Source organism: Hypoxylon fragiforme, assembly GCF_022984875.1.
Source record: "Hypoxylon fragiforme strain CBS 206.31 chromosome Unknown GGS25scaffold_6, whole genome shotgun sequence".
Classification (NCBI taxonomy): Eukaryota; Fungi; Ascomycota; class Sordariomycetes; order Xylariales; family Hypoxylaceae; genus Hypoxylon; species Hypoxylon fragiforme.
The window spans coordinates 1,820,348-1,842,094 of record NW_026054761.1 but is presented as its reverse complement, the minus strand read 5'-3'; the positions used below and the strand labels follow the sequence as shown (position 1 = coordinate 1,842,094).

Here is a 21,747-nt window from a genome sequence, read left to right as displayed (position 1 = left end):
TAGGCTCTTATTAATTGGGAATAAGCCCTATACTTCACTAACTCCGTATAAGTGCCAGGTATGGACCAGATTTCCAGATCTTGTAGCACACACGACCTAGACTTGACCTGACAATGGCTTTTGGGGATTTTACACATACTACAGATAACTATACATACCTACATATGTAAGTATCCATATATGGGTGACATATATGTATGTGTGTATGTACGTTATTACTGCAGCGCATTATTCACTTTGGAGTTTGTCATTTTGCGGGGGAAAGCAAAACGATACAATCAAAATAAAACAAAAATCAGTGTGAAGCAAAATCCATGATGCTACGAGAAGACCCAGCGGAAGAATCATCCTCGTCTCGCATTTACATAAGCAATGCATCCAATGCCATCCATGATGTCTCCAAGAAAATTCCGTTCGGTTCGATCTCCCACGTTAGTGAGACCGTGCTACTGCTTGACCGTGCTCCGTACGGAGTACACTAACCTACGCCTACCTACCTACCTAGCCTTTAACTAAACAGTGAACTAAGCCTATACTACTGCTATAGTGTGAATATATGTATGTTTATATGTATGTATAACTTTCTGCATAAGATGGCATACATAGGTTAGATGTATGTGAAGAAAAGAAGAATCGGTAGGTACAGTAGTATGTAGAAGAGAGTCAACATCTAAAGAGTTCAATGTTGGTAGCGTCGGCAGGTTACAGCGTACCCTTTTTCAAATGTTCGTATTTTTTCATCCAATCCCTGAATGCATGGTTGCATCCAATGCATCCGAAGCATCTCGGGAACCCCTGTAGGCTACATGCCTGCTGGGTACTTCTGCCAAGGTAAGCGGCGGATAGCTTTTGCACTGTACAGATGTATCGTGCCCAATGTATCTGAAGTATCTCATGTATCTCATGTATGCCATGCACCTAGTCAGTGTACAAAAATAAACCGTTCCAAGGTTCCAAGTTCAAGGCAAGGGAGGGCAAACCCGTTGCCGTTCTGAATCCACGTCCCCTTTCAACTGAACCGAACAACCCAAGAGAAAGTGATCTTCGAGAGAGCCTCAGTTTTTTTTTTGGCTTTTCTTTTGCTCCGTTTGTTTCCCTTCGCTCTTCATTTTATCAATACACTCGTTATTGTATGGTAATATACACTCACTCACTTACGCGTAATTCCTGCTCGATCGTAGAGATAATTCACACAATCCCATTCCAGCATTGTGGCCCACCAACTTACCAACTAAGCACACGAGAGAGTACGGGGATAGTTTACCTTCGCTTTTCTGCAAAAGTTTGCCAATCATCCCCGACTCCAATCCGCCTCCACCGAGCAGAAAGGCAGCATTGAGCACACATATTCTGAGTGTTCAACCTGCTGGTAGGCGCCAGCCTCTGGCCTTTTGATCCAACATGGCTCACAACCTCCCTTCGATGGGCAGCGGCGGAGGTGCTCATACGCAGCCCTCGCTGCCGTCCCTGCCTCAACATCTGCAATCCGATACTCATTTGACAGCACATCTCGCTAGTCGTTTCCATGTTAACATCCCAACTGCTCGTCTATCCTCTCATGCCCTCATCTCTCTCAACACTTACACCTCGTCCACCAAAGGTGCAGATGGGGGCAAAGAAGGAAGCGCCATGGCCGGCGCCGAAGATATGGCCGAGAGGGCATATCTGAGGTTAGGACATCGCACAGAAAACCAGGCAATAATATTTCTGTAAGTGTATAGCCAATTGTAATGTTCACAGCTGTAGGTTGAACAGTAATTAATATGAAACCAGAGGTGAATCCGGCTCTGGAAAAACCACTATACGATCCCACCTCTTAACCTCCCTCCTGAATAAATCCTCGACTCCACTATCCACTAAAGTCTCCCTCGCTGCCTATGTTTTCGATACTCTCACGACCACGAAGACTGCGACGACGCCGACTGCCTCCAGAGCCGGCCTCTTCTATGAACTACAATACGACACCGCCTCCACCACGAATCCCATACTCATCGGTGGTAAGCTTCTGGATCATCGACTGGAGAGAAGTAGGATTACCGATGTGCCAACTGGAGAACGCAACTTCCATGTCCTCTACTACCTTCTCGCGGGCACCAGCGAAGCCGAGAAGACCCATCTTGGCATTGACACCCCTCGAGATGCGGCCGGCCACCGGCGATGGAAGTACCTTGGCCATCCCACCCAACTCAAGGTCGGCATCAACGACGCAGAAGGGTTCCAGCTCTTCAAGACGGCCCTACGCAAGCTTGAGTTTCCGAGGGGCGAGATTGCGGAAGTCTGTCAAATCCTGGCCTGTATCTTGCACATTGGGCAACTTGAGTTCGAGACCACAGCAAACACAACCGCGACGGGAGACGACAGCGGTGGGTTCTCTCACGAGGGCGGCCAGAATGTCACGGCTGCACGAAATAAGGACGTTTTAGGGATCATCGCCGCCTTCCTGGGTGTCAGCTCCCAAGACCTCCAGACCACTATGGGATACAAGACGAAGATGATCCATCGTGAACGCGTGACCGTGATGCTGGATCCCAAAGGTGCCCGTGAGAATGCCGACGAGCTAGCCAGGACATTGTACTCTCTCATGGTTGCCTACGTCATCGAGAACATCAACCAGAAGATATGTGCTGCGGAGGAGGCGATCGCCAACACCATCAACATCATTGATTTCCCCGGCTTCTCTCAGCAATCCTCAACAGGATCTGCTCTGGATCAGCTTCTCAACAACGCTGCGGTTGAGTCCCTGTACAACCTTACCCTCCAAAACTTCTTCGATAGAAAAGCAGACATGCTCGACACCGAAGAAGTCACAGTGCCTGCCACGAGCTACTTCGACAACTCGGATGCCGTCAAGGGGCTCCTGAAGCCTGGAAACGGTCTGCTCAGCATATTAGACGACCAGACCCGACGGCATCGCACCGACATGCAGCTTCTGGAGAGTTTAAGGAAGCGGTTCGAGGGCAAGAACCCAGCGATCAACGTCGGCTCTGCCACGGCCAGACTACCGGGAAGTAACTTCATGTCGGAGAACACGGCCGCCACCTTCACCGTGAAGCACTTTGCCGGCGAGGTAGACTACCCCATCAAGGGCTTGGTGGAAGAGAACGGCGAGGTTATTTCCAGCGACGTGATGAACCTGATCAAGTCAAGCAAGAGCGAATTCGTCACCCGCCTCTTCGGCCAAGAAGCTCTGCAGACGGTCATGCATCCCCAAGAACGCACAACCGTCATGCAAGCCTCCGTCAGCTCCAAGCCCATGCGAGCGCCCAGCGTCATGTCGAGAAAGACAACGCGGACCATGAGATCCCGACAGCCGCAGCGACAACCATCCGTAGACGACTTCGCCAGCGAAGCCGGTGACCACCGAGGCGAGAGCAAGTCCCGCGGCGACGGCGGGAAGTCAAATCCACACGTCTCGGAACAAGGCGCATCCGGCCAGTTCCTCGCGTCCCTGGAGAACGTGAAGCAGGCCATCACGGCGCCCAACACAAACGCGTACTTCGTGTTCTGCCTCAAGCCCAACGACAGGCGGATCGCGAACCAGTTCGACAGCAAGTGCGTGCGCACCCAAGTCCAAACCTTCGGCATCGCCGAGATCAGCCAGCGTCTGCGGTCGGCCGACTTCAGCTTGTTCCTGCCCTTTGGCGAGTTCCTGGGGCTCACCGACGCCGAGACCATCCTGGTCGGCAGCGAGCGGGAGAAGGTCCAGGCCGTCGTGCAGAACAAGCAGTGGCCGAACAACGAGGTCCAGGTCGGCTCCACCGGCGTCTTCCTGAGCGAGCGCTGCTGGATGGAGATCTCGCAGCTGGGCGACGGCTCGTCGGCTACCAACCGGTACCTTGCGTCCGACCCCGGCGACGGGTCCACACCCGGCGACCTCCCCTTCGGTGCTTCTAAGGAGCGGCTGATGTCCGTCGGCAACACGCCACAGTACACTGATAAGACCCGGACGGGATACTTCGGGGCCGGAGACATGGATGCTCGGTCTGACGCCGGTGCCTCCGCCTTCGGGGCCGGTGATATGTTCAAGAACCTCGACACCAGAGAGCAGATGGCTGAGCGTGGCAACGAAAAGTCGCTGGTAGAAGTCGAGGAGTACAAAGACAGTCCCAGTCGACGGCGCTGGATCTTCATGGTCTACGTCATGACGTGGTTCATCCCCGACTTTCTCATCCGCTGGATGGGACGGATGCCCCGCAAGGACGTGCGCATGGCCTGGCGAGAGAAGGTGGCTATCAACATGCTTATTTGGCTTTGTTGCGGCATTGCTGCTTTCTTCATCGTCGGCTTCCCCATGCTCATCTGTCCTACTCAACACGTCTACAGCTCCGAGGAACTGTCCAGCCACAATGGCAAGGATGGAGCTGATGCGTATGCAGCTATCCGCGGCCAGGTCTTCGACATCGGCACTTATGCACCCAGTCATTATCCTAAATATCTACCCACCAAGCAGATCACGCAATACGGTGGGCTAGATATCACTGCCCTCTTCCCCGTTCAAGTCTCAGCTCTCTGCCGAGGCAAGGATGGATCTGTCAACCCTGCCGTCACCCTCGACTACAAGTCCACCAACGTCACCGGCTCCGCCAACGTCGTGAACAGCCAGGACCTCAATGCCCACTACCACGATTTCCGCTCCTTTACATCTTTGCCCCAACCTTTCTGGTTCTACGAAAAGATGCAGGAAATGAAGACCTGGAAGAAGGGCACCATCGGGTACTCGGCCGAGTACGTCGCCACCCTCGGAACCAAGCAAAACTCGATTGCCATCCTCAACGGCCGCGTGTACGACCTCACCAAGTACCTCATGGGTGGTCGGCATGTCGTGGTCCGAGAAGGCGAAGACCTCCCCACCGACCCTACCGTCATCGACTTCATGGACGACCAGGTCGTCGACCTCTTCCAGAAGATGGCCGGCAGCGACATCACCAAGCAATGGACCGGACTCGACATCGACTCGGGCATGCGTGAGCGCATGCAACTGTGTCTCGACAACCTCTTCTACGTCGGCGACGTCGACACGCGGAACTCCATCAAGTGCCAGTTCGCGCAGTACCTGATCCTCGCCATCTCCATCCTGCTCTGCACCATCATCGGCTTCAAGTTCCTGGCCGCGCTCCAGTTCGGCGGCAAGAACATGCCCGAGAACATCGACAAGTTCATCATGTGCCAGATCCCGGCCTACACCGAAGACGAGGACTCCCTGCGCCGCGCCATCGACTCCGCCGCCCGCATGCGCTACGACGACAAGCGCAAACTCCTCGTCATCGTCTGCGACGGCATGATTATCGGCCAGGGCAACGACCGACCCACCCCCCGCATCGTTCTCGACATTCTTGGCGTCTCCGAGACCGTGGACCCGGAGCCGCTCAGCTTCGAGTCGCTCGGCGAGGGTCTCAAGCAGCACAACATGGGCAAGGTCTACTCCGGCCTGTACGAGGTGCAGGGCCACATCGTGCCGTTCCTGATCATCGTGAAGGTGGGCAAGCCGTCCGAGGTGTCCCGCCCGGGTAACCGTGGCAAGCGAGACTCGCAGATGGTCATGATGCGCTTCCTCAACCGCGTGCACTACAACCTCGCGATGAGCCCGCTGGAGCTCGAGATGTACCACCAGATCCGCAACATCATCGGCGTCAACCCCACGTTCTACGAGTACATGCTGCAGATCGACGCCGACACCGTGGTCGCGCCCGACTCTGCCACCCGCATGGTTTCTTCCTTCTTAGACGACACGCGCCTGATCGCCGTGTGCGGTGAGACCGCCTTGACGAACGCCAAGGGCTCCTTCATCACCATGATCCAGGTCTACGAGTACTACATCTCGCACAACTTGGTCAAGGCCTTCGAGAGTCTGTTCGGCAGCGTGACCTGCTTGCCCGGTTGTTTCTCCATGTACCGCATCCGCGCCGCCGAGTCCGGCAAGCCGCTCTTCGTCAGCCGCGAGGTCGTCGACAGCTACTCCACCATCCGCGTCGATACCCTGCACATGAAGAACCTGCTGCATCTGGGTGAGGATCGCTACCTGACGACTCTGCTCCTGAAATATCACTCTGCCTACAAGACCAAGTACATCTTCAGTGCGCACGCGTGGACCATCGCGCCCGACTCCTGGCAGGTGTTCCTCTCGCAGCGTCGTCGCTGGATCAACTCTACCGTGCACAACTTGGTCGAGCTCATCCCTCTCGCCCAGCTCTGCGGTTTCTGCTGCTTCAGTATGCGATTCGTCGTGTTCGTCGATCTGCTGTCCACCATTGTCCAGCCTGTGGTGATCGCGTACATCATCTACCTCATCGTCCTCGTGTCCACCACCAGCTCCTTCGTGCCCATCACGGCCTTCGTCATGCTGGGCGCCATCTACGGTCTGCAGGCCATCATCTTCATCCTGCGCCGCAAGTGGGAGATGATCGGATGGATGCTGATGTACATCGTGGCCGTGCCCGTCTTCTCTTTCGGCCTGCCGCTCTACGCCTTCTGGCACATGGACGACTTCAACTGGGGTAACACCCGTGTGGTTGCCGGAGAGAAGGGCAAGAAGGTCATCGTCACGGACGAAGGCAAATTCGACCCCGCCTCGATCCCCCGCAAGAAGTGGGAGGAGTACCAGGCCGAGCTATGGGACGCGCAGACCAGCCGCGGCGGAGACGACACTCACTCCGAGGTCAGCGGCTTCAGTTACGCCACCAAGCCGGGCATGAACCACGGCATGGACTACTACACGCCGTCGCGGGCCGGCTCCACCACCGGCATGCTTCCGCCGTACGACGCGAAGAACCCCGGACAGTTCAGCCGCATGTCCTTTGCCCCGACCGAGAACCGGCTGAGCCAGTTTGGCGGCTCGCAGTTCTTCGGCAACAACCAAGCGCATGATGTAGAAATGGCCAACCTCGCAGGTATGCCCAGCGATGATGCCCTGCTAGCCGAGATCCGCGAGATCTTGCGGACGGCGGATCTCATGACCGTCACCAAGAAGGGTATCAAGCAGGAGTTGGAGAGACGATTCGGTGTTCCCCTGGATGCCAAGCGGTTATACATCAATAGTGGTACGTATTTCTTTGCCTTGTCATCGTTGTAGTCCTGCAGTTACTAACAAATCGATTTAGCAACCGAAGCCTTGTTATCGGGCCAGTTATAAACACCCTAATGGACATATGGATGTAACACCGGTACAGTTTCCTATTTAAAAAAAACAAAAATCGTCTCTGCATATACTTGGAAGGCCATGTTCTGGTTTATCTACCTACCTATATAATAAATACTACATCTAAACACTTAGACGACGACCAGCAAAGTCATCGTCATCAGAGGCCTCAGCTAGGTTAGGGCTCAAGGAAATTATTTAAGGGGGAGGGGGGAGGGGAAGTAGGAATTCAAAATAAAGCAGCAGCAGGATATATGACCAGAATTTTTTTAAAGCGATGACAAGAAACGCGCTTTTTTCTGTGACGCAATGCGAAAAACACAATTAGTAATGGGAAATTTTATTCAAACGGGTTGGATTATACGCTGTGTACCTATCTATCTAACCTTGGTCCGATATGTGTGAAAGCGAAAAAGAATTTAGGTGTCTGGGGACTTGCTGAATATTATTATCATTTTTGGGTTTTTTGGCAAAGGGGAGTTGTGTAGTTTTGCATCACTGTGTGTCGTGTCATGTCGATTTGCTTGCTTTCCCTTTTGCTCTGCCTGTAGGTGCCTAGTAGGTACTTAACCCAGTAAACAGTCATTTTCGATATTCATTTACATTGTTGTTTTTTATATTTTGTAGGGCATTCAACCATCCTATGTAGTTGTCTTTAGTGAGCCTAGGTGCCTAATGCGAGAATGTCGTCTTGACAGTCCATGCCTTAGTAAAATAGGGGTATGTACCTAGGTACCTACGTGCTTATTCCTAGCCAATACCCCTTATTCATTTTTCACTACAAGATTTTAGCCCAACGTCAACCGATCACTGTAATATAGTTGGCTTTGGAGTTTTTCATCTTTATGAAATCAGGTTCCCTCGCTCTTCCTAATAATTAGCTTTGTATATGAAATATTCTTCGGTATAGGTAGCCCAATAGGCAGGTATCCATAATAGCCAGAGGCACCTATTTTTCCCTCCAGTACTTTGAACTTATCAATGTACCAGGAAGCATGTTCCTTAGAGAACTATTGGTGTATTATGGAGGTTTCTCACGTGATATATACTATGTAAAATACATACAACGTCCAACCCCTTTTCACCAGTGGGCTATTAGTGACAATTGTAGAGTTAATATTAAAATGGTTTCTATTAAGCACATAGAAATACAGATTCATCTTACCCTCATTGCTTTGTAAATTACAAAGATGGTCTCTATACTACCAAATTAGTGTTCATGTTCCTGTGAGGTTTCATATGCTAGCCATTCCCAGGATGTAATCAGTGATCTGAACTCTTCAAAAGAAGCCAGGAGCTCGATTCACGATACTCTCTGTATAATAGTCATAGTGGTGAATCCTAGGTACACAGAGCTATGTGGCTGAAGAGTTCCACGGAAGGGTTTGTATGCCTTTCTAAGGCCAGCTCAGGGAGTCGAAAAGAACATGGACAAGCATTGGCCTTGGGTGGCTGTCGACGAACACGATAGGGGCACAAACACTTCCTCCATAGCAACTGCCCCCGTTCAACCTACCTCACTCAATCTCTCGACTACTCGTCCTACAATGAAGCTCTCGGCATGGTAACTATCGACCTAATACCCACACTGGCGACCTGGGGCACTCTTTCCTTCTCTTTCCCACATTGTAATTGTTTTGATCCCACATTGTTTTATTATTTGCAACACCTTCCTTCTTCCTCCTCCCCGTTGTGAACATCCTCTTTCCCACACCCTTTACCGCGAAGGATCGAGTTCAATTGATCGCGATCCCAAACAATCACCCCGTTCACTCATTCATCGAGTTTCCAAAAGGGGACTCTTTGAACTCCCTTCTTTCTTTTTTTTTCATCGTCTAGCATACCATGAACCATAGCCAATCCATACGCCTCGTCAAATCAATTCCAACAATGGCTTCTACACCAAGACCCAGTTTGTCGTTCCCCGCCGCGCCCGTCCGAGACCGCGGCATCGTCTCGTCAGCCTCCGCTGCGATGAGTTACGAGTTCGACTCCCCCGCCGAGGGCTCGTCGACCCCCCAGCGACAGCCACGCGCCTCTCTCCAGCAGCAGCGCTCGCAACAGACACAGAAGTCCGAGCGCTCGCAGCAGGAGGAGCCGCAGATGGGCAACACCGCCGTCGCCGTGCGCGACGAGCAGAACCCGTACGGCTACCTCGTCGAGGAAGACGAGGCCGCCAACGCCTCGACCGCCGCGAACGCCTCCGGCAGCGTCCACAGCAGCCTGAACTCGCACACCGGGCCCGCCGCCAAGACGGCGAAGAAGAAGCGCAGCATCCTCGCGCGCCTCCGCCAACTCGCCTCCAAGGCTAAGCCCTCAGCTTCCGCCAAGGACCGCAAGAAGGAGCCGCCGCCTCGCGTCTTCGTCACCCGCGAGGTCGCCGTCGCCAGCGAGCCTGCCCCTGCCCCGCAGCCTGCCCCGCTGACCACCACCACCACCACCACCACCAACTCCAACGTTGTCGCGCCGTGGGATGAGCCCGCGCCCGAGGTGGTCGCTCAGATGAGCCGTGCCGGAGCCGCCGCCCCCGCCGCCTCTTCTGCTGCCACCGAGGACAAGAAGGGGAAGAAGTCGATCTTCAAGCCGGGAACCTGGTCGCGATTCCATCGCCAGTAGGTCGTCCGAACTACCTAAGTTGGTCAAGAGGGTGCTTCGTGGATGGGACGATCGAGTGGGAAGATCGTTCTCGCGATGGAAGTTCGACGCCTGGCAGTTTAAGAAGTTTCCGTTTTTTACTTACGCTACCACGGACAAAGACGACACCAGGTTTGAGAACGAACGATGTCTTTTGCCCCTGGAGATTTGATTTCGCGTGGAAGGAATGGGTGGAAAAAGAAAATTACAAAAAAAAAAAAAAAACAATCAATCAACCAACAAGGAAAGGAGTAAGGGACGGAAAAATAAGGCTGGATTTCGCTTTGCAAGGACGACCAGTACCTACGATGATACAATAATGAAGGTCTCGTTCCGTGGAGGATATACCCCCCTTTGATTAGTTGAGTTGCGCCGTTAGGCTACTACCTAACAGCTTGCTAGTTTAGTAGCCAACGAACGTGTCTCTCATGGCTGGAGGACGGGCTGCATTTATGCTCTCTGTTTTCATGTTTTCCTATTGTGTTTTTCCCGCTCGAGATACCCTTCAACGTTGCCTATTCTATGGACTATGGAAAAGGGAGGAGGAGTTTTCGGTTACTTGCTTACGGGACTTTAATTCGATGTTTCTAGTTGAGCAATTCTAGTTGAGCAATCAACTATTCTGCTCCATTCTGTACTATTCCGTTTCACTTGATAAGGGAAATGGTCTGGCTGGCATGTGTGTGCCATTATGTGCGTAGTATGATGAGATTAGGTACTTACATAGTACCTACCTGCGTACTGCTCGCGAGTCGCAACCGTCTAATGATGACATCGGTTCATTAACTTCGTGGATTTCACATTATACCGCTTTTCCAAAACGTGATTGATTGATCCTTCGTAATTCTTCCAAGTTCTCTTGAGTTTATGTCAGTATGTCTGACCGTAGTTCACTAATCCTCCCCCCTTTCGCTTAACATCATCTTTAACCAGGTACCTACCTAAACAATAGCTCATCATTTTCATAGCCCAAAGAATTATTCTTCTATCTGCAATAGCACCATAGATGTTTAGAAGCTATTACCTGCGATTCCCTAGGAGATGGCTCTTTTATATGCGCTGAAGGTGGGCAGTTAGGCACCTAGGTTAGGTAGGTGCCTAGGTACCTAGTACGCATCCTGCGCAACTCAGTACCTAAGGATGCAACCCCCCACTAGAAGATCACTTACGCGTCGTTTACCTACCTAGGTACTCTACATCATCACACACGTATGTCGCGACATCATACACATGAATAAATTGCTTAGATTTGATTCATGTCCTAGCAAGGTAAACTACCGCCCCCCTATCACCAACCTCATACCCAACTTTTATCCCATCCTCATCCTCACCCCCCACCAAACCCATCCCCTCACGACCTCCCCTTCGCCTTCGCAACCGCCGCCCCCACAGCAGCGACCTCCTCATCCAGCGGCAGCACATCCGGCACCGGCCCCAGCGGTGTGATAGCATACGGGTTGATGTTGCCGTGGCTGCGGGTGTAGTGGTTCTTGATGTGCAGGAAATTGTTTGTCTCGCGGAAGGCGGGGTGGCGCCAGTACAGGTTGCGGGTGTAGTCGTGGATGCGCGGGTAGCCCGAGCGGATGTCGCGCAGGTTGCACTTGAAGTGCTGCACGTAGACCGGGTCGAAGCGGATTAGGGTTGGGAATCTGTCGCCTCTTGTTAGTGAAGTGTGGTAGATACTTACTGACTAACTGGCTCGTGTAGGGAGGTGTATATCCTAAATAAGTACCCTTCTAGGAACATTCCAACACCCTATAACTTGAATCTGGAAAAGGAGGAAAGAGATAGAGAGAGAAACAGAGGAATAGGGGAACTCACAACCTAACATCAACCTCCGTCATCGCCTCGCCAAAGAAAAACGGGCCCCCAGATTCCTCGAGCTGCCTCTCGACCTTATCCATCGCCGCAAAAAGCACCTTTACATTCTTCTCGTACGCGCTCTGGGTACTCGCGAACCCGCTCTTATACACGCCATTATTAACATCGCTATAGATCCACTCATGCGCCTCCTCGATCTTCTCACGCAAGTGCTCCGGGTACAGATCTATGCTTGCCTGCGCGGGCGGCAGCTGGTCGTCGAAGACGGAGCCGAGCATGCGCAGGATCTCGCTGCTCTCGTTGTTGACGATGGTATCGGTCTGCTTGTCGAACAGCACCGGCACCGTGAAGCGCCCGTCGAAGTCGGGGTCCGCCGCGAAGTACAGGTCCCGCAGGTGTGTGTACTTCTCGTGGCCCGGCAGCGGGTCGGGGATCACGTTTTCGCCCTCCGCATCTGTGTCTTCTGGGGTAGGGAAGCGCCATCCTTTTGAATGTTAGCTCCATCTTTTTATTTTTATATAGGGACTAAGCAATCCTCTGGGTACTATGGGTGCCTGCCAAGAACATCTCCAGAGAGGGGAGAGGTGCCAAAAACGTACCCTTGCCCCCCATGTGCCAGTGCACACAAGAGAACGAGATAAAGTCCTCGAGCCCCTTAAGCTTCCTCGCGATAAGGGTCCGCGTCGCCTACACGCACAGGGGTAACAAACAAATAATCAGCACACAAGCTCCTCGCAAAACGTGAGAGCAGTAAATAAACCTACATACCCACGGACAAGCGTAACTGATGTACAGGTGGTACCGGCCCTTCTCGGGCGGGAACCTTGCGCCGGGCTCCTTGGAGATCCACTCGCGGAACGAGCTGCTGGGCCGTTTGAACTCGCCGTTCTCGTCGTTGCGCTTAGACCAATCAATGCCCTTAGAAGCGGAAGCCTGTGCATTCCGAAGTTAGTAAGTTGTATTAAATTAGGTATATATAAAAGATGCGAATTGACGCGCGACGGCATTATGTTTCTCACCATCTTTATATTCTGCTGTTTGTTCGTGAGAGCTGATGATTCTACTTCTCTGTCGAGACGTGGCAGGCGTCCTGGGTATTCCCTATACGATGACCAGGAAACTAGTCTACTTGAAGTAACGATATTGGGAGGTGAGAGCTTTGGGCGTAATGAAGACAATGATTTCGCGACACAAGATAGCGCAAAGAGATGAGATCTATTATTCATGAGTGCTAAATATCAATCGCAGAGACATCGAATCACATGTTATATAAATGTTGCGAGCGGTTAGTAGGGACATATGCCGGGCTTTGTCATGATTTCCTATACTTACTAACTGCTAGCTAGTAGCTACCCTGCTATGTACCTAGGTATGATTACATATCCTGACGTAGAAATGAAAACCCGAGTTGATAAATTCAGGGTTGTCATCATTTAGCTGTTTTAGGTGTAGTCACTGTAGTGTGACGGCGCTTAAAGCCACCAACTTATAAAGTTTACTACAAACTACATAGGTGCCCAGTTCTATTGTGCTGTTTTTTTTTTTTTTTTTTTTTTATATTTTAATATTTTTGCTTATTCTTTAACGGCATTACTTTCTTGTACCTTGTGACTTGTGACTTGTACCAGACCTCCAGTAATGTCAAACTTGGAAAGCAAAGCGATGCATGCTAATACCATTCATACAAGACATCTATGCCGTTACCCTCAAGTCGCAATGAAATGGATATGTAAGCATGAGCAGTGAAAACTACTTGGTACCCAGGTACCTACTCGGAGCAATCCTTTGAAAAGCCCTGCTCTGCGAGGCAACAACCGGTACTACCTTCTTTCAACGGATCTTAACCTTGATGTACGGTACCTCCACGTCCTCGTCTTCCAAGTCCTCAGCCACCATCTCAAATATCAGTTCTGTCTGGTGTTTGGGGATGGGCTTTTTGGACACAGTTTCCACCAACTGGCTCAGCTTCATCGCGTATCTGTCCTTTAACTTCGCAGGCGGGAAGAAGCCGGCGTACAGCAGACTCACTCCCGAGCTCAGCATACTGATAGTAAGGCCGCGCTTCGCAAAGTGATCCAGGAGCTGCCTCAACGTGACATCCTCCAGCTCAAAACGATCCCAGATCTTGTCCAACGTGACCTTTCCTTCCGGTCCCATGTATTCTATCTTTGGGCTGGCAATCGGCTCGCTGAAGCCGAAGAAAGGTAGCGCAAGGTTGACAAATCCGTTCTTGTACTGCTCCATGTCCTTCTTCTCGTCGAGCACCTTGTACAACTCCAAGACCACAAGACCCGTGACCAGCGCCGTTGTGGTGGCGATAGCCGGAATGATCTTGCCAGCGATGAATTTGGTCTTGTGTCGATCAGCTTGCTCGATCTTGTAGTTGTCAGCTCGCAGATTGCTTGCAGCTGTGATAAAGTCGATATGGTGGTTTGTGTCATCGTCTTTCTCGAACTCCACCGGCGTTAACTTGAATCCAGCTACAGACTTGGGAGACGGAAGGCTGGAAATAATCTTCTCCAACTCGTTTTCGTCGTCGAAAGCAGAACCCTTGTCGGCGTTGGGATCCTGACAAAAATGTTAGCTGGCATGGATGATGGACTCTTCAAAAGAGGCAAACTTACAGGGTCATTGTCGCTCGCCTGTATTTTTACACTAGCATTAGGTGAAAAATCCGGAACTATCATGTTATCCAAGACCTGCAAATACAAATCTCTATTTGTACCCTTAGTGTTAATGTTGTAGTTGAACGCATGGAGATTGGCAGCTGCAACGATGAAGGTGAAGTGCGTAGGGTTCTTAGGGTCGAATTTCAACGGATCGGGAGCACGCTTGGGGCCGGACCAGAAGGGAGTACCGCTGGATGACGTGGAATCTTTGGGGAAGTTGTATAGTAACTGCTGGATAGCGTTGTTATACTGCTTCTCAAACAGCATCCGCGCCCAAACAATGCAGTCCTCGAAGCTTAGAGGCTTGTCGGTCACGAGATAGTCGCGGATTGTCTCAAGTGTTGGCTTCTCGTTACCACCCTGCTTTAGTGTTGTGTCTAGATAGTTAGTCTGGGACAGGTAGAGGTTGACAGTCTCGGCAGACTTCACAAAGGAGGTCTCGAAAAGCTCGCGGGCCCACGCAATGGTGTGCTCAATCTTGTTCGGGAAACTTCGGAGAGTACACATGGGGAATGAGACCTCAGGCGGATCTTGCGAGGATGAGTAGGATTCTGTCATCATAGGGAGTACAACTTGGGTGTTGCCCTTGGTTCCAAGAGTACCGCTTTCTAGTAGAGGTTTACGGAAGAAGACGCATCGTCTGTCAACATAAGTTCTGGCCTCTACATTGTCAAGTGCATTGGTAACACCATCTAGGGACTCCCAGAACTGCTTGTTGAAGATGTTCTCCGTCTCGGGACTGACCCGGTCTTTCAAGCATTCGATGTGACCGACGAGCTCGGGGTTCATACTTTGCACGGCCTTGGCAGCGCAATCACTCTTCATCTGACCAACATCTTTAGGTCGGAACAAGAACTGACGGTTCAAGTTACTTTTCTCGATCGAGTCCATATCGGTAACGATGATTTTACCATTGGGTCCAACGCCTAGGCCAATCATAGCCCAGTTCTTCAACATTTCACAGCCGATAGCGCCGGCACCAACAAGGAACTGCTTGATGTTTCCAATCTTGTCCTGGAATTCCTTTCCGAAGACAGCAATTTGGCCATCATATCGCGATCCAATCGGTCGGCAAAGCTCCTCGTTACGTGCAACGCTAGAGGGGAGCGACTCCAGCGAGTCGAAGTAAAACCATTGCTTTATCGGGTGAAACTTGCCCGAGACAGCCTTCAAAACTTCCTGAGCGGCAAGGCCGCCAAATAATGCGGCCATGGGATTAAGGTCGCCCTGAGCTTGATAACTCAGTTCCTTGATAAGCTTCTCGTCGATCTCAAGATCTAGCTTCTCCTTCTCAACAAATGCTTTGACTGACGCTACAAGCACGGCAGCATCTTCATCGTTCATTGGCCGAGGTAAACGATTCTGTGATTGTACGAAAGCGTGTAACGCCTCAAATCCAACATGGAGCTGATGAGGTCGATCGAACTTTGCGAAATCGGAAACCACGAATTCAGGATCGCGGATGGCCGTGGAGATCGTCCTGAAGTCAAGAAACTTCGGCATCTTGACCTGCTGATACAGACCCCCGCTTTCGTACTGGCCAAGCCCGGAGACGTCCCCAATGGAGAACGTGTAAGGGCCCTTAACCGTAATTTTCTTTGGGGCACTGCCATTCAAGCCCTCCATACCCTTTACTTCGGAAAACGTGACATAGTCGCCATCCTCAAGGCCATGGCGCGTCTCATCCAGTGCAGAGACGAGTCCTTCCTCGTCAATGCCGGCTACAATGCCGCTGACTGGGTTCTCGCCCGTGGCGTCGAGACATGTGAACTTTTCGCCGAAGTCACAGAAAACGGAGCCAAAAAGGCCAAAGGTATCAGCAACCACGAGATATATGCCCTTCGAGTGGCAGTAGTCGCCGATGGCAAGTTGTAGATGGAGGGGAGTGTTGGTTAGAACCACAACTTGGTATTTGTCGAATTGGGAGAAGTTATCGGCAAGACTGTTCATTTAATTAGATACAATTAGTTAGTTCGCAAGTCTGGCGTTTACATACCTCGCTGATTCATGAACACCAACGGGAGTGTATGCATTCAACTCGGCCACGCGAGGGGCGGTGACAGCATCACGCGGTTTGCCAACATCTTCTTCGTGTAGGAAAAATTGAGAGGAAAGATCGGCGATGGCGACAGGCGCAGGATCGTATAAGGTCAGGCTCTTTACGCCAGCAAGAGCAATATTCTTGGAGATTTCAACACCTAGACCTTTCAAGCCGACAATAAGGACATTGGATGCGCTCATGCGCTTCATAGCCTCGTGGCCAAGAACATAGAGCTGTCGGCTGTATAGGGATTCATCGATCTCGCTTTGGCCGACAACAGAGTTGTCAACCTGGACTCGGGTGACCAGGTCGACCTCGGGAATGCCCGAAGCCATTTTGGTGTCCTGTATACGATAAGCAAACCAAGGTTAGTAAGTAGCTAGGTAGGTGGGTAGACTGTAATACATGGGCCTGTGCACGAGGGCAAGTGGAGTAAGTTGTGAGTGAGAGACTGAGAAAGTGAGAGTACATGTAGATGGTGCTAAGAAGCAAGCAAGTCGTCGGTTTGTATTACTTACGGTCATGGTCCGCTTCGGGGAGAAAGGCAAGTCTCCGTTCTCTGACTTGCGCTTCCCCAGCTTGGCGACTTTAGCTCTACTGGAGCTCTAATTCTTGGTAGTAATGGGAGTGAAGAAGAGATGAGACAGCAGAAAGTAGTATGAGAATGCGACGAGGGAGGTGAGGATACGACAACAATGAAAGGATGTATGTAAAGAGGAAGAGACGAAAAGATGCCCAAGTTCAAGTTGACAACCCCACTACTAAATACTGGAAAAAACGAGGCTAACAGATGAATCAAATCAATCACTCACTACGATGTGACGTAAGGTGGTTAATAGTTGGCCCCAAAAAACGAATATGATTGTTTCGTAATGGATGGTAAAAGACCAGCTTTAAGAAATGTGTTTCGAGTTCGGAAAGGCGACTGAAGTGACTGCGATGTAGCTGAATACTGTGTTATGCCCGGTGTAGTTGAACAGTTGAATAGTTGAAAAGGTTTATGTAGGTGTGTGTACCTGGTAGGCAAGTGGGATGTTGGTCGAAAGCCAGGTAGGTACATATGTAGGTGTGAAGCTTACAGTGCAATACAGGGCTGTATTGTACCTATTGTATTGTACCTGCCTGTAAGTACCTACCTACCTACACATGTCACATGGGTGAGCTAAACCACGCCTGGTGCCTGATTTCTCAGCAACCTTACTAGACATACATCATTATAGTGGGGTAAAGTATAAAGTATCATATCAATTACTTACTGCCCAGGTGGTACGTGCATGTCTTTATAATGTGGGATGCGAGGGGTGGCTTAGGTAATGGTATTGTACCTAGGTAGTTACCTACATATGTATCATTGATCTGATTCTTCTTGATTCCATCTCCTATCGATAAAGCGATCTATTATTGGATCCATCTGATGTCTTCTACAGTGCCCAGCACATCATATCATGATATACATAGATTAAAACGACCAAGGTTCAATATATCATCATTGATTGATGGCAAAGTGTTTGAGACCAGCACTGAGTGAGTCCAAATAAGTCTCTAGGTATTCCAAGACACATAAACCATCACATCACCGACAGTTTATCAAAGACTTGTCTTGAGTTCAAACCTCAGTTTATATCAGCATAATTAATGTCTTTCTTTCTCTCCTTTTCCTCCCTACTAATTAAGAATTGCCATCTCATCACGCCAAAGACAGCCAGGCCCTCTACCTACTACCTATTCACCTACCGACTTATGTAGTATCTAACCTAGATACATGTGTAGGTATATATGGAATAATAGTAGGCAGACTGATAGACCGACAGGCAGGCTTGAATGTAAAACCCACCCCCTTTTAATTAGTATACACATCGAAGTGTATATATAAAACACGACCACGCACATCGCTCATCCCATCCCATCCCATTTCCCCATCTCTATTCTCCCTCTCATCATGTGCTTCGTATCAAAACTCGAACCTCATTCATTACACTCCACGGGGCAACAAACAAAGCCTGTGTGCGCTGCTGGCCTTTGTTTTCCCTCTCATCCATGATTTTCGTTTCGTTTCATCATCCATACATAAGTACTAGGTGCCTATCTAACTATGCATGCTTGCCCGCCGCATTAAAATCCAGGTCAAAGGGGGGGAGGGAGGGAGGGAAGGGAAAAGGTGAAGATAGATGAGAATTAAGTATACGTAACAGCATACTAGGTATGGATATATATGTGCCTAATCTTGCCCCTTCCAATTAAAGAAAAAAAAAACCCCCCAGCTCAAATCCAAACCCGCAAAAAATGGTTAGTTTTCTTCCCCTGACCGCGTCAGATGAAGAATAGAAGAGGGAGGAGTGCAAAGATGGAGCCTGCGCCAAACCCGCTGCTTGACAGCATGGCAGGTGCGCCAGCTGTAGGGATCGTGGTCGGCGCTGTCGTCGCGGTGCTGCTCGAGCCGGGGCCAGGGACGGGCACTGGGGCTGGCACCGTGGGGGACGCAGTGCTGCTGCTGCTGCTGCTAGATAGTTCTGTCGACGACGATGATGTAGCGGATGCTGGTGTCGAGGATGAAGTACCGCTGCTGCCACTACTGCCGCCACCGGAAGTCGCTGTAGACTCCGTGGTAGATCCCGCAGTGGACCCCGTAGATGTCCCCGTCTCCCCTGACGATGTAGACGCGCCACCGGTCGAGCTTCCTGCACTCCTCGACGAGCTAGACGATGGTGTGCCCGCCGAGCTAGAGGTCTCCGAAGCCCCCGTAGAACTAGAGGTTTCTGATGCCTGGGAAGAGCTTGAACTCTCCGGGGCTGCCGTGGAGCTGCTGCTCCCGGAAGCGGACTCAGATGCCGTGGTCGAGAACGTCGGCACGACCGTTGCGACGCCGGTCGAGGAGGCCGCCGGCGCTCCCGTGCCTGTCGAGCCACCGGCGGTTGTGGTTACGTCGGGCGCGGAGCCGGGCGTCGTGACGATGGAGCCAGGGTCTTGCGCATGGCAGTAATCGATGTACTGCTGGAGGGATGGGGTCACCGAGTCCCGGAGTGCGTCAACCCAGTTTGCCGCTTGAGAAGCACAGTTATAACAGCTTTGAAGATAGTTTTGAAAAGCGGAATTAGCTCGGCAAAGCAAATCACTTTTGCCAACTCTGGTACCCTGTATATAAGCAGTGTTGCATACTGCATAGCAACCTGATAATACTGGGGGAGAGCGCTTGCTTATATGGGAGTGTTTCTTGGCCTTGGCCGTCGGATATCCGGCATACGATGATGACGACGACGACGTCGAAGAGTACGGGAACGCTGTGATGCTTGTTTGCGATTCATAGTTTCCGGTGGTAATGTAGGTTACATAAGTCCGGTCTGGCTCCGTCACCGTCACCTTCTCCTCTTGCGGTGCCTCGAATATCTCGTAGCTTAGACCGAAGGCCGGCGGCGGAAGATTGAAGTAGCCTTGTGAAGGCGGGTAGTATCCAGTCTCATTTTCCGGCCACTCCACTAATAAATAGGCGGGGGCCGGGATACATAACTCCTGACTCTCGCAGAGGTATTCGTTATCTGGTGGCCCCGGCCAGACATTGCAACCATCCGGCATCCGGGGAGAGCAAACGGTCCCGGGGAGACACCCCCAAGTTAAGTTGGAAGCGGGGTCGTATGGCGCTTGTGCAGCAATGCTTGATTGAGTGGGCTGCGGGCAAAGGCTCACGGAGGTTATGACAGACGACACCGTTTGCGTAACTGTAGTGGAGGGTGGAGGGCCAATACTGACAGTAATTGCTACTATATTAGTGACGGCCTGTGTTGTCGTAAACGTTGTGGTGCTCACTACCGAGTCCGTGATGGAGATCTCGGAAACAGTAACGTACGTGGTCGTAGAAATGACAGTCACGAACGACGTAGCGGTATCCGTTGTCGGCGAGGCTGAGACCGATACAGCTGTTGTAGTTATAGTATCCGTCAGTGTGGAAGTATCAGTCAGTGTAGACAAGACGCTTGTCGTATATGTCTCGAGACTTGTATAAACTGACGTGCTATACTCAGTTGTGCCAGATATGACCGTGGTGGGGATCTCGGTTGTGAACGTAAGAGTTGCTGTTGTGGTCGTAGGAACCAGTGATGTGTAAGTAGCCGTGGTAGTTGTGGTCTCTTCGTCCGTGATAGTAAACGAGTTGGTAATAGTCTCGTTTTTGGTTTTAGTAGCAGTTTCTTTGTTGGTCTTGGTCTTGGTCTTGGTAACCGTAATCGGTTTGGTGACAGTCTTTTCCTTCGTGACTGTGTATCCATGGCTAATTGTAGCGAACACAGTTGTGGTAGCACTACCAAATGTGTCAGTTTAACCATCTCAAATATGTTTTATCTGTCACTTACTGGTCCGTTACAGTTTCGTAACATGTCTCAGTGAGAGTTATCGGTTTACAGGAGGGATAGTAGTCCCATTCCTTCAGGGTTAGATTTACTTCTACCCCAACCGCGGAGGCCAGAGCGAAGGCCGAAAGGACCCCAAAATATCTTCCAAGAACCATCACGACTCAACTATTGGGTTCAGTAACAGCTAGTTCAATGCCCCTGGATCGAATTGCTCTGTCTAAGCCTCTCTGTCTTAACGAGTGCCTTCTTGTAGCGAATGTCCGTCCGTCTGTTCGTAACGAGCGACTCTTACATCAATTTCGCGCCGGAAAGTTTGAGTGTAAGACGACCGACAAAGTAAATCACCAACGCTTATGTATTAGCAAATCGAATGTTAGCCAGGTAGGCGAGGCTTCGAGCGTTCTTCAGCTAGACACTCCGTGGGGCCAACGGGACTGTAGTTTCGTCAACTAGTACATAAATGGGAGTGTTGCCTATAGGAGTTCCACGCGATGTTACTTGAATGGGCAGCTATCAACCCAGCAACAGTGGTACGCTCTTCTCAGCTGAAGATCAAGCCGTGTTCCAATTGCACCTTAGAGAGCTGGTGGAAACCCACTTGTATGGGAAATGGGGGCGGGAGGAAACGTGGATGTATGAGAAGAGAGGAGAGCTACAGGAGTAGCTTGGGAAGAGGGAATAGCAGCACGAATAAGGCTGAGGGGGAAAGTTGACAGACGCAGGCAACATCGATAGCAAGCCACCGGAATCGACAGGTACCAAGCATGGTCCCGATCAAGTACTACCTATAAAACATGTCTAGTTTGCATGAGCTAGATTTGCACAGAGACAAGCGTACCCAGACATCCCTGCCACGAAGAAGTCTGTCAGCCCGCTTTGCCTCCCGGGTTGGGATTGCATGGTGGAGGGTGACAACAAGACATGGGACATTTACATTCGGCTTCGGGCCCGCCATTCTTGCTGGCGTTGTTCGTAAACCCTCATACCACATATTAAAAGTCCGAAACCAAACGTAGAAATGAAAGAAGTTTCACGTCAGAGATTACAGGGTTCGATGAATGACACAAAGGGAGAAAACCAGTATAAAGGAAACTATCAGGTCAC

At 50.9% G+C, this 21,747-nt stretch overlaps 4 protein-coding genes across 4 annotated transcripts; 2 read left to right on the top strand and 2 right to left on the bottom strand.

Annotated features, from left to right (window-relative positions):
* Positions 1–973: 973 nt before the first annotated feature.
* GGS25DRAFT_495358 (glycosyltransferase family 2 protein) lies at positions 974–7,720 on the top strand. Its single transcript, XM_049261435.1, has 3 exons — positions 974–1,709; positions 1,774–7,037; positions 7,098–7,720. The coding sequence occupies exons 1-3, from the start codon at positions 1,402–1,404 to the stop codon at positions 7,127–7,129; spliced, it is 5,604 nt and encodes a 1,867-aa protein (XP_049115739.1). The 5' UTR covers positions 974–1,401; the 3' UTR covers positions 7,130–7,720.
* A 1,305-nt stretch (positions 7,721–9,025) lies between these two features.
* Positions 9,026–9,751, top strand: GGS25DRAFT_522860 (uncharacterized protein; the record flags this gene model as incomplete). The annotated part of the gene is made up of 1 exon (XM_049264322.1): positions 9,026–9,751. One exon carries the CDS (start codon positions 9,026–9,028, stop codon positions 9,749–9,751), a length of 726 nt encoding a protein of 241 aa, XP_049115738.1.
* A 1,369-nt stretch (positions 9,752–11,120) lies between these two features.
* Positions 11,121–16,635, bottom strand: GGS25DRAFT_522859 (ubiquitin-activating enzyme E1 1; the record flags this gene model as incomplete). The annotated part of the gene is made up of 7 exons (XM_049264321.1): positions 11,121–11,418; positions 11,591–12,074; positions 12,190–12,277; positions 12,359–12,523; positions 13,451–14,158; positions 14,215–16,201; positions 16,256–16,635. The coding sequence occupies 7 exons, from the start codon at positions 16,633–16,635 to the stop codon at positions 11,121–11,123; spliced, it is 4,110 nt and encodes a 1,369-aa protein (XP_049115737.1).
* A 1,584-nt stretch (positions 16,636–18,219) lies between these two features.
* GGS25DRAFT_329178 (uncharacterized protein) lies at positions 18,220–21,013 on the bottom strand. Its single transcript, XM_049257883.1, has 4 exons — positions 20,936–21,013; positions 20,644–20,860; positions 20,142–20,591; positions 18,220–20,039 (listed from the first exon to the last, which is right to left on the bottom strand). The coding sequence occupies exons 2-4, from the start codon at positions 20,796–20,798 to the stop codon at positions 18,611–18,613; spliced, it is 2,034 nt and encodes a 677-aa protein (XP_049115736.1). The 5' UTR covers positions 20,799–20,860; positions 20,936–21,013; the 3' UTR covers positions 18,220–18,610.
* Positions 21,014–21,747: the final 734 nt, after the last annotated feature.

Coding starts and splice junctions, on each gene's coding strand:
- GGS25DRAFT_495358 (XM_049261435.1), top strand. CDS start 1,402: ATGGCTCACAACCTCCCTTCGATGGGCAGCGGCGGAGGTGCTCATACG. Junction 1,710..1,773: donor AACCAGGCAATAATATTTCT/GTAAGTGTATAG, acceptor ATATGAAACCAG/AGGTGAATCCGGCTCTGGAA. Junction 7,038..7,097: donor GCGGTTATACATCAATAGTG/GTACGTATTTCT, acceptor AAATCGATTTAG/CAACCGAAGCCTTGTTATCG.
- GGS25DRAFT_329178 (XM_049257883.1), bottom strand. CDS start 20,798: ATGGTTCTTGGAAGATATTTTGGGGTCCTTTCGGCCTTCGCTCTGGCC. Junction 20,592..20,643: donor TACGAAACTGTAACGGACCA/GTAAGTGACAGA, acceptor CACATTTGGTAG/TGCTACCACAACTGTGTTCG. Junction 20,040..20,141: donor ACTGTCATTTCTACGACCAC/GTACGTTACTGT, acceptor AATTACTGTCAG/TATTGGCCCTCCACCCTCCA.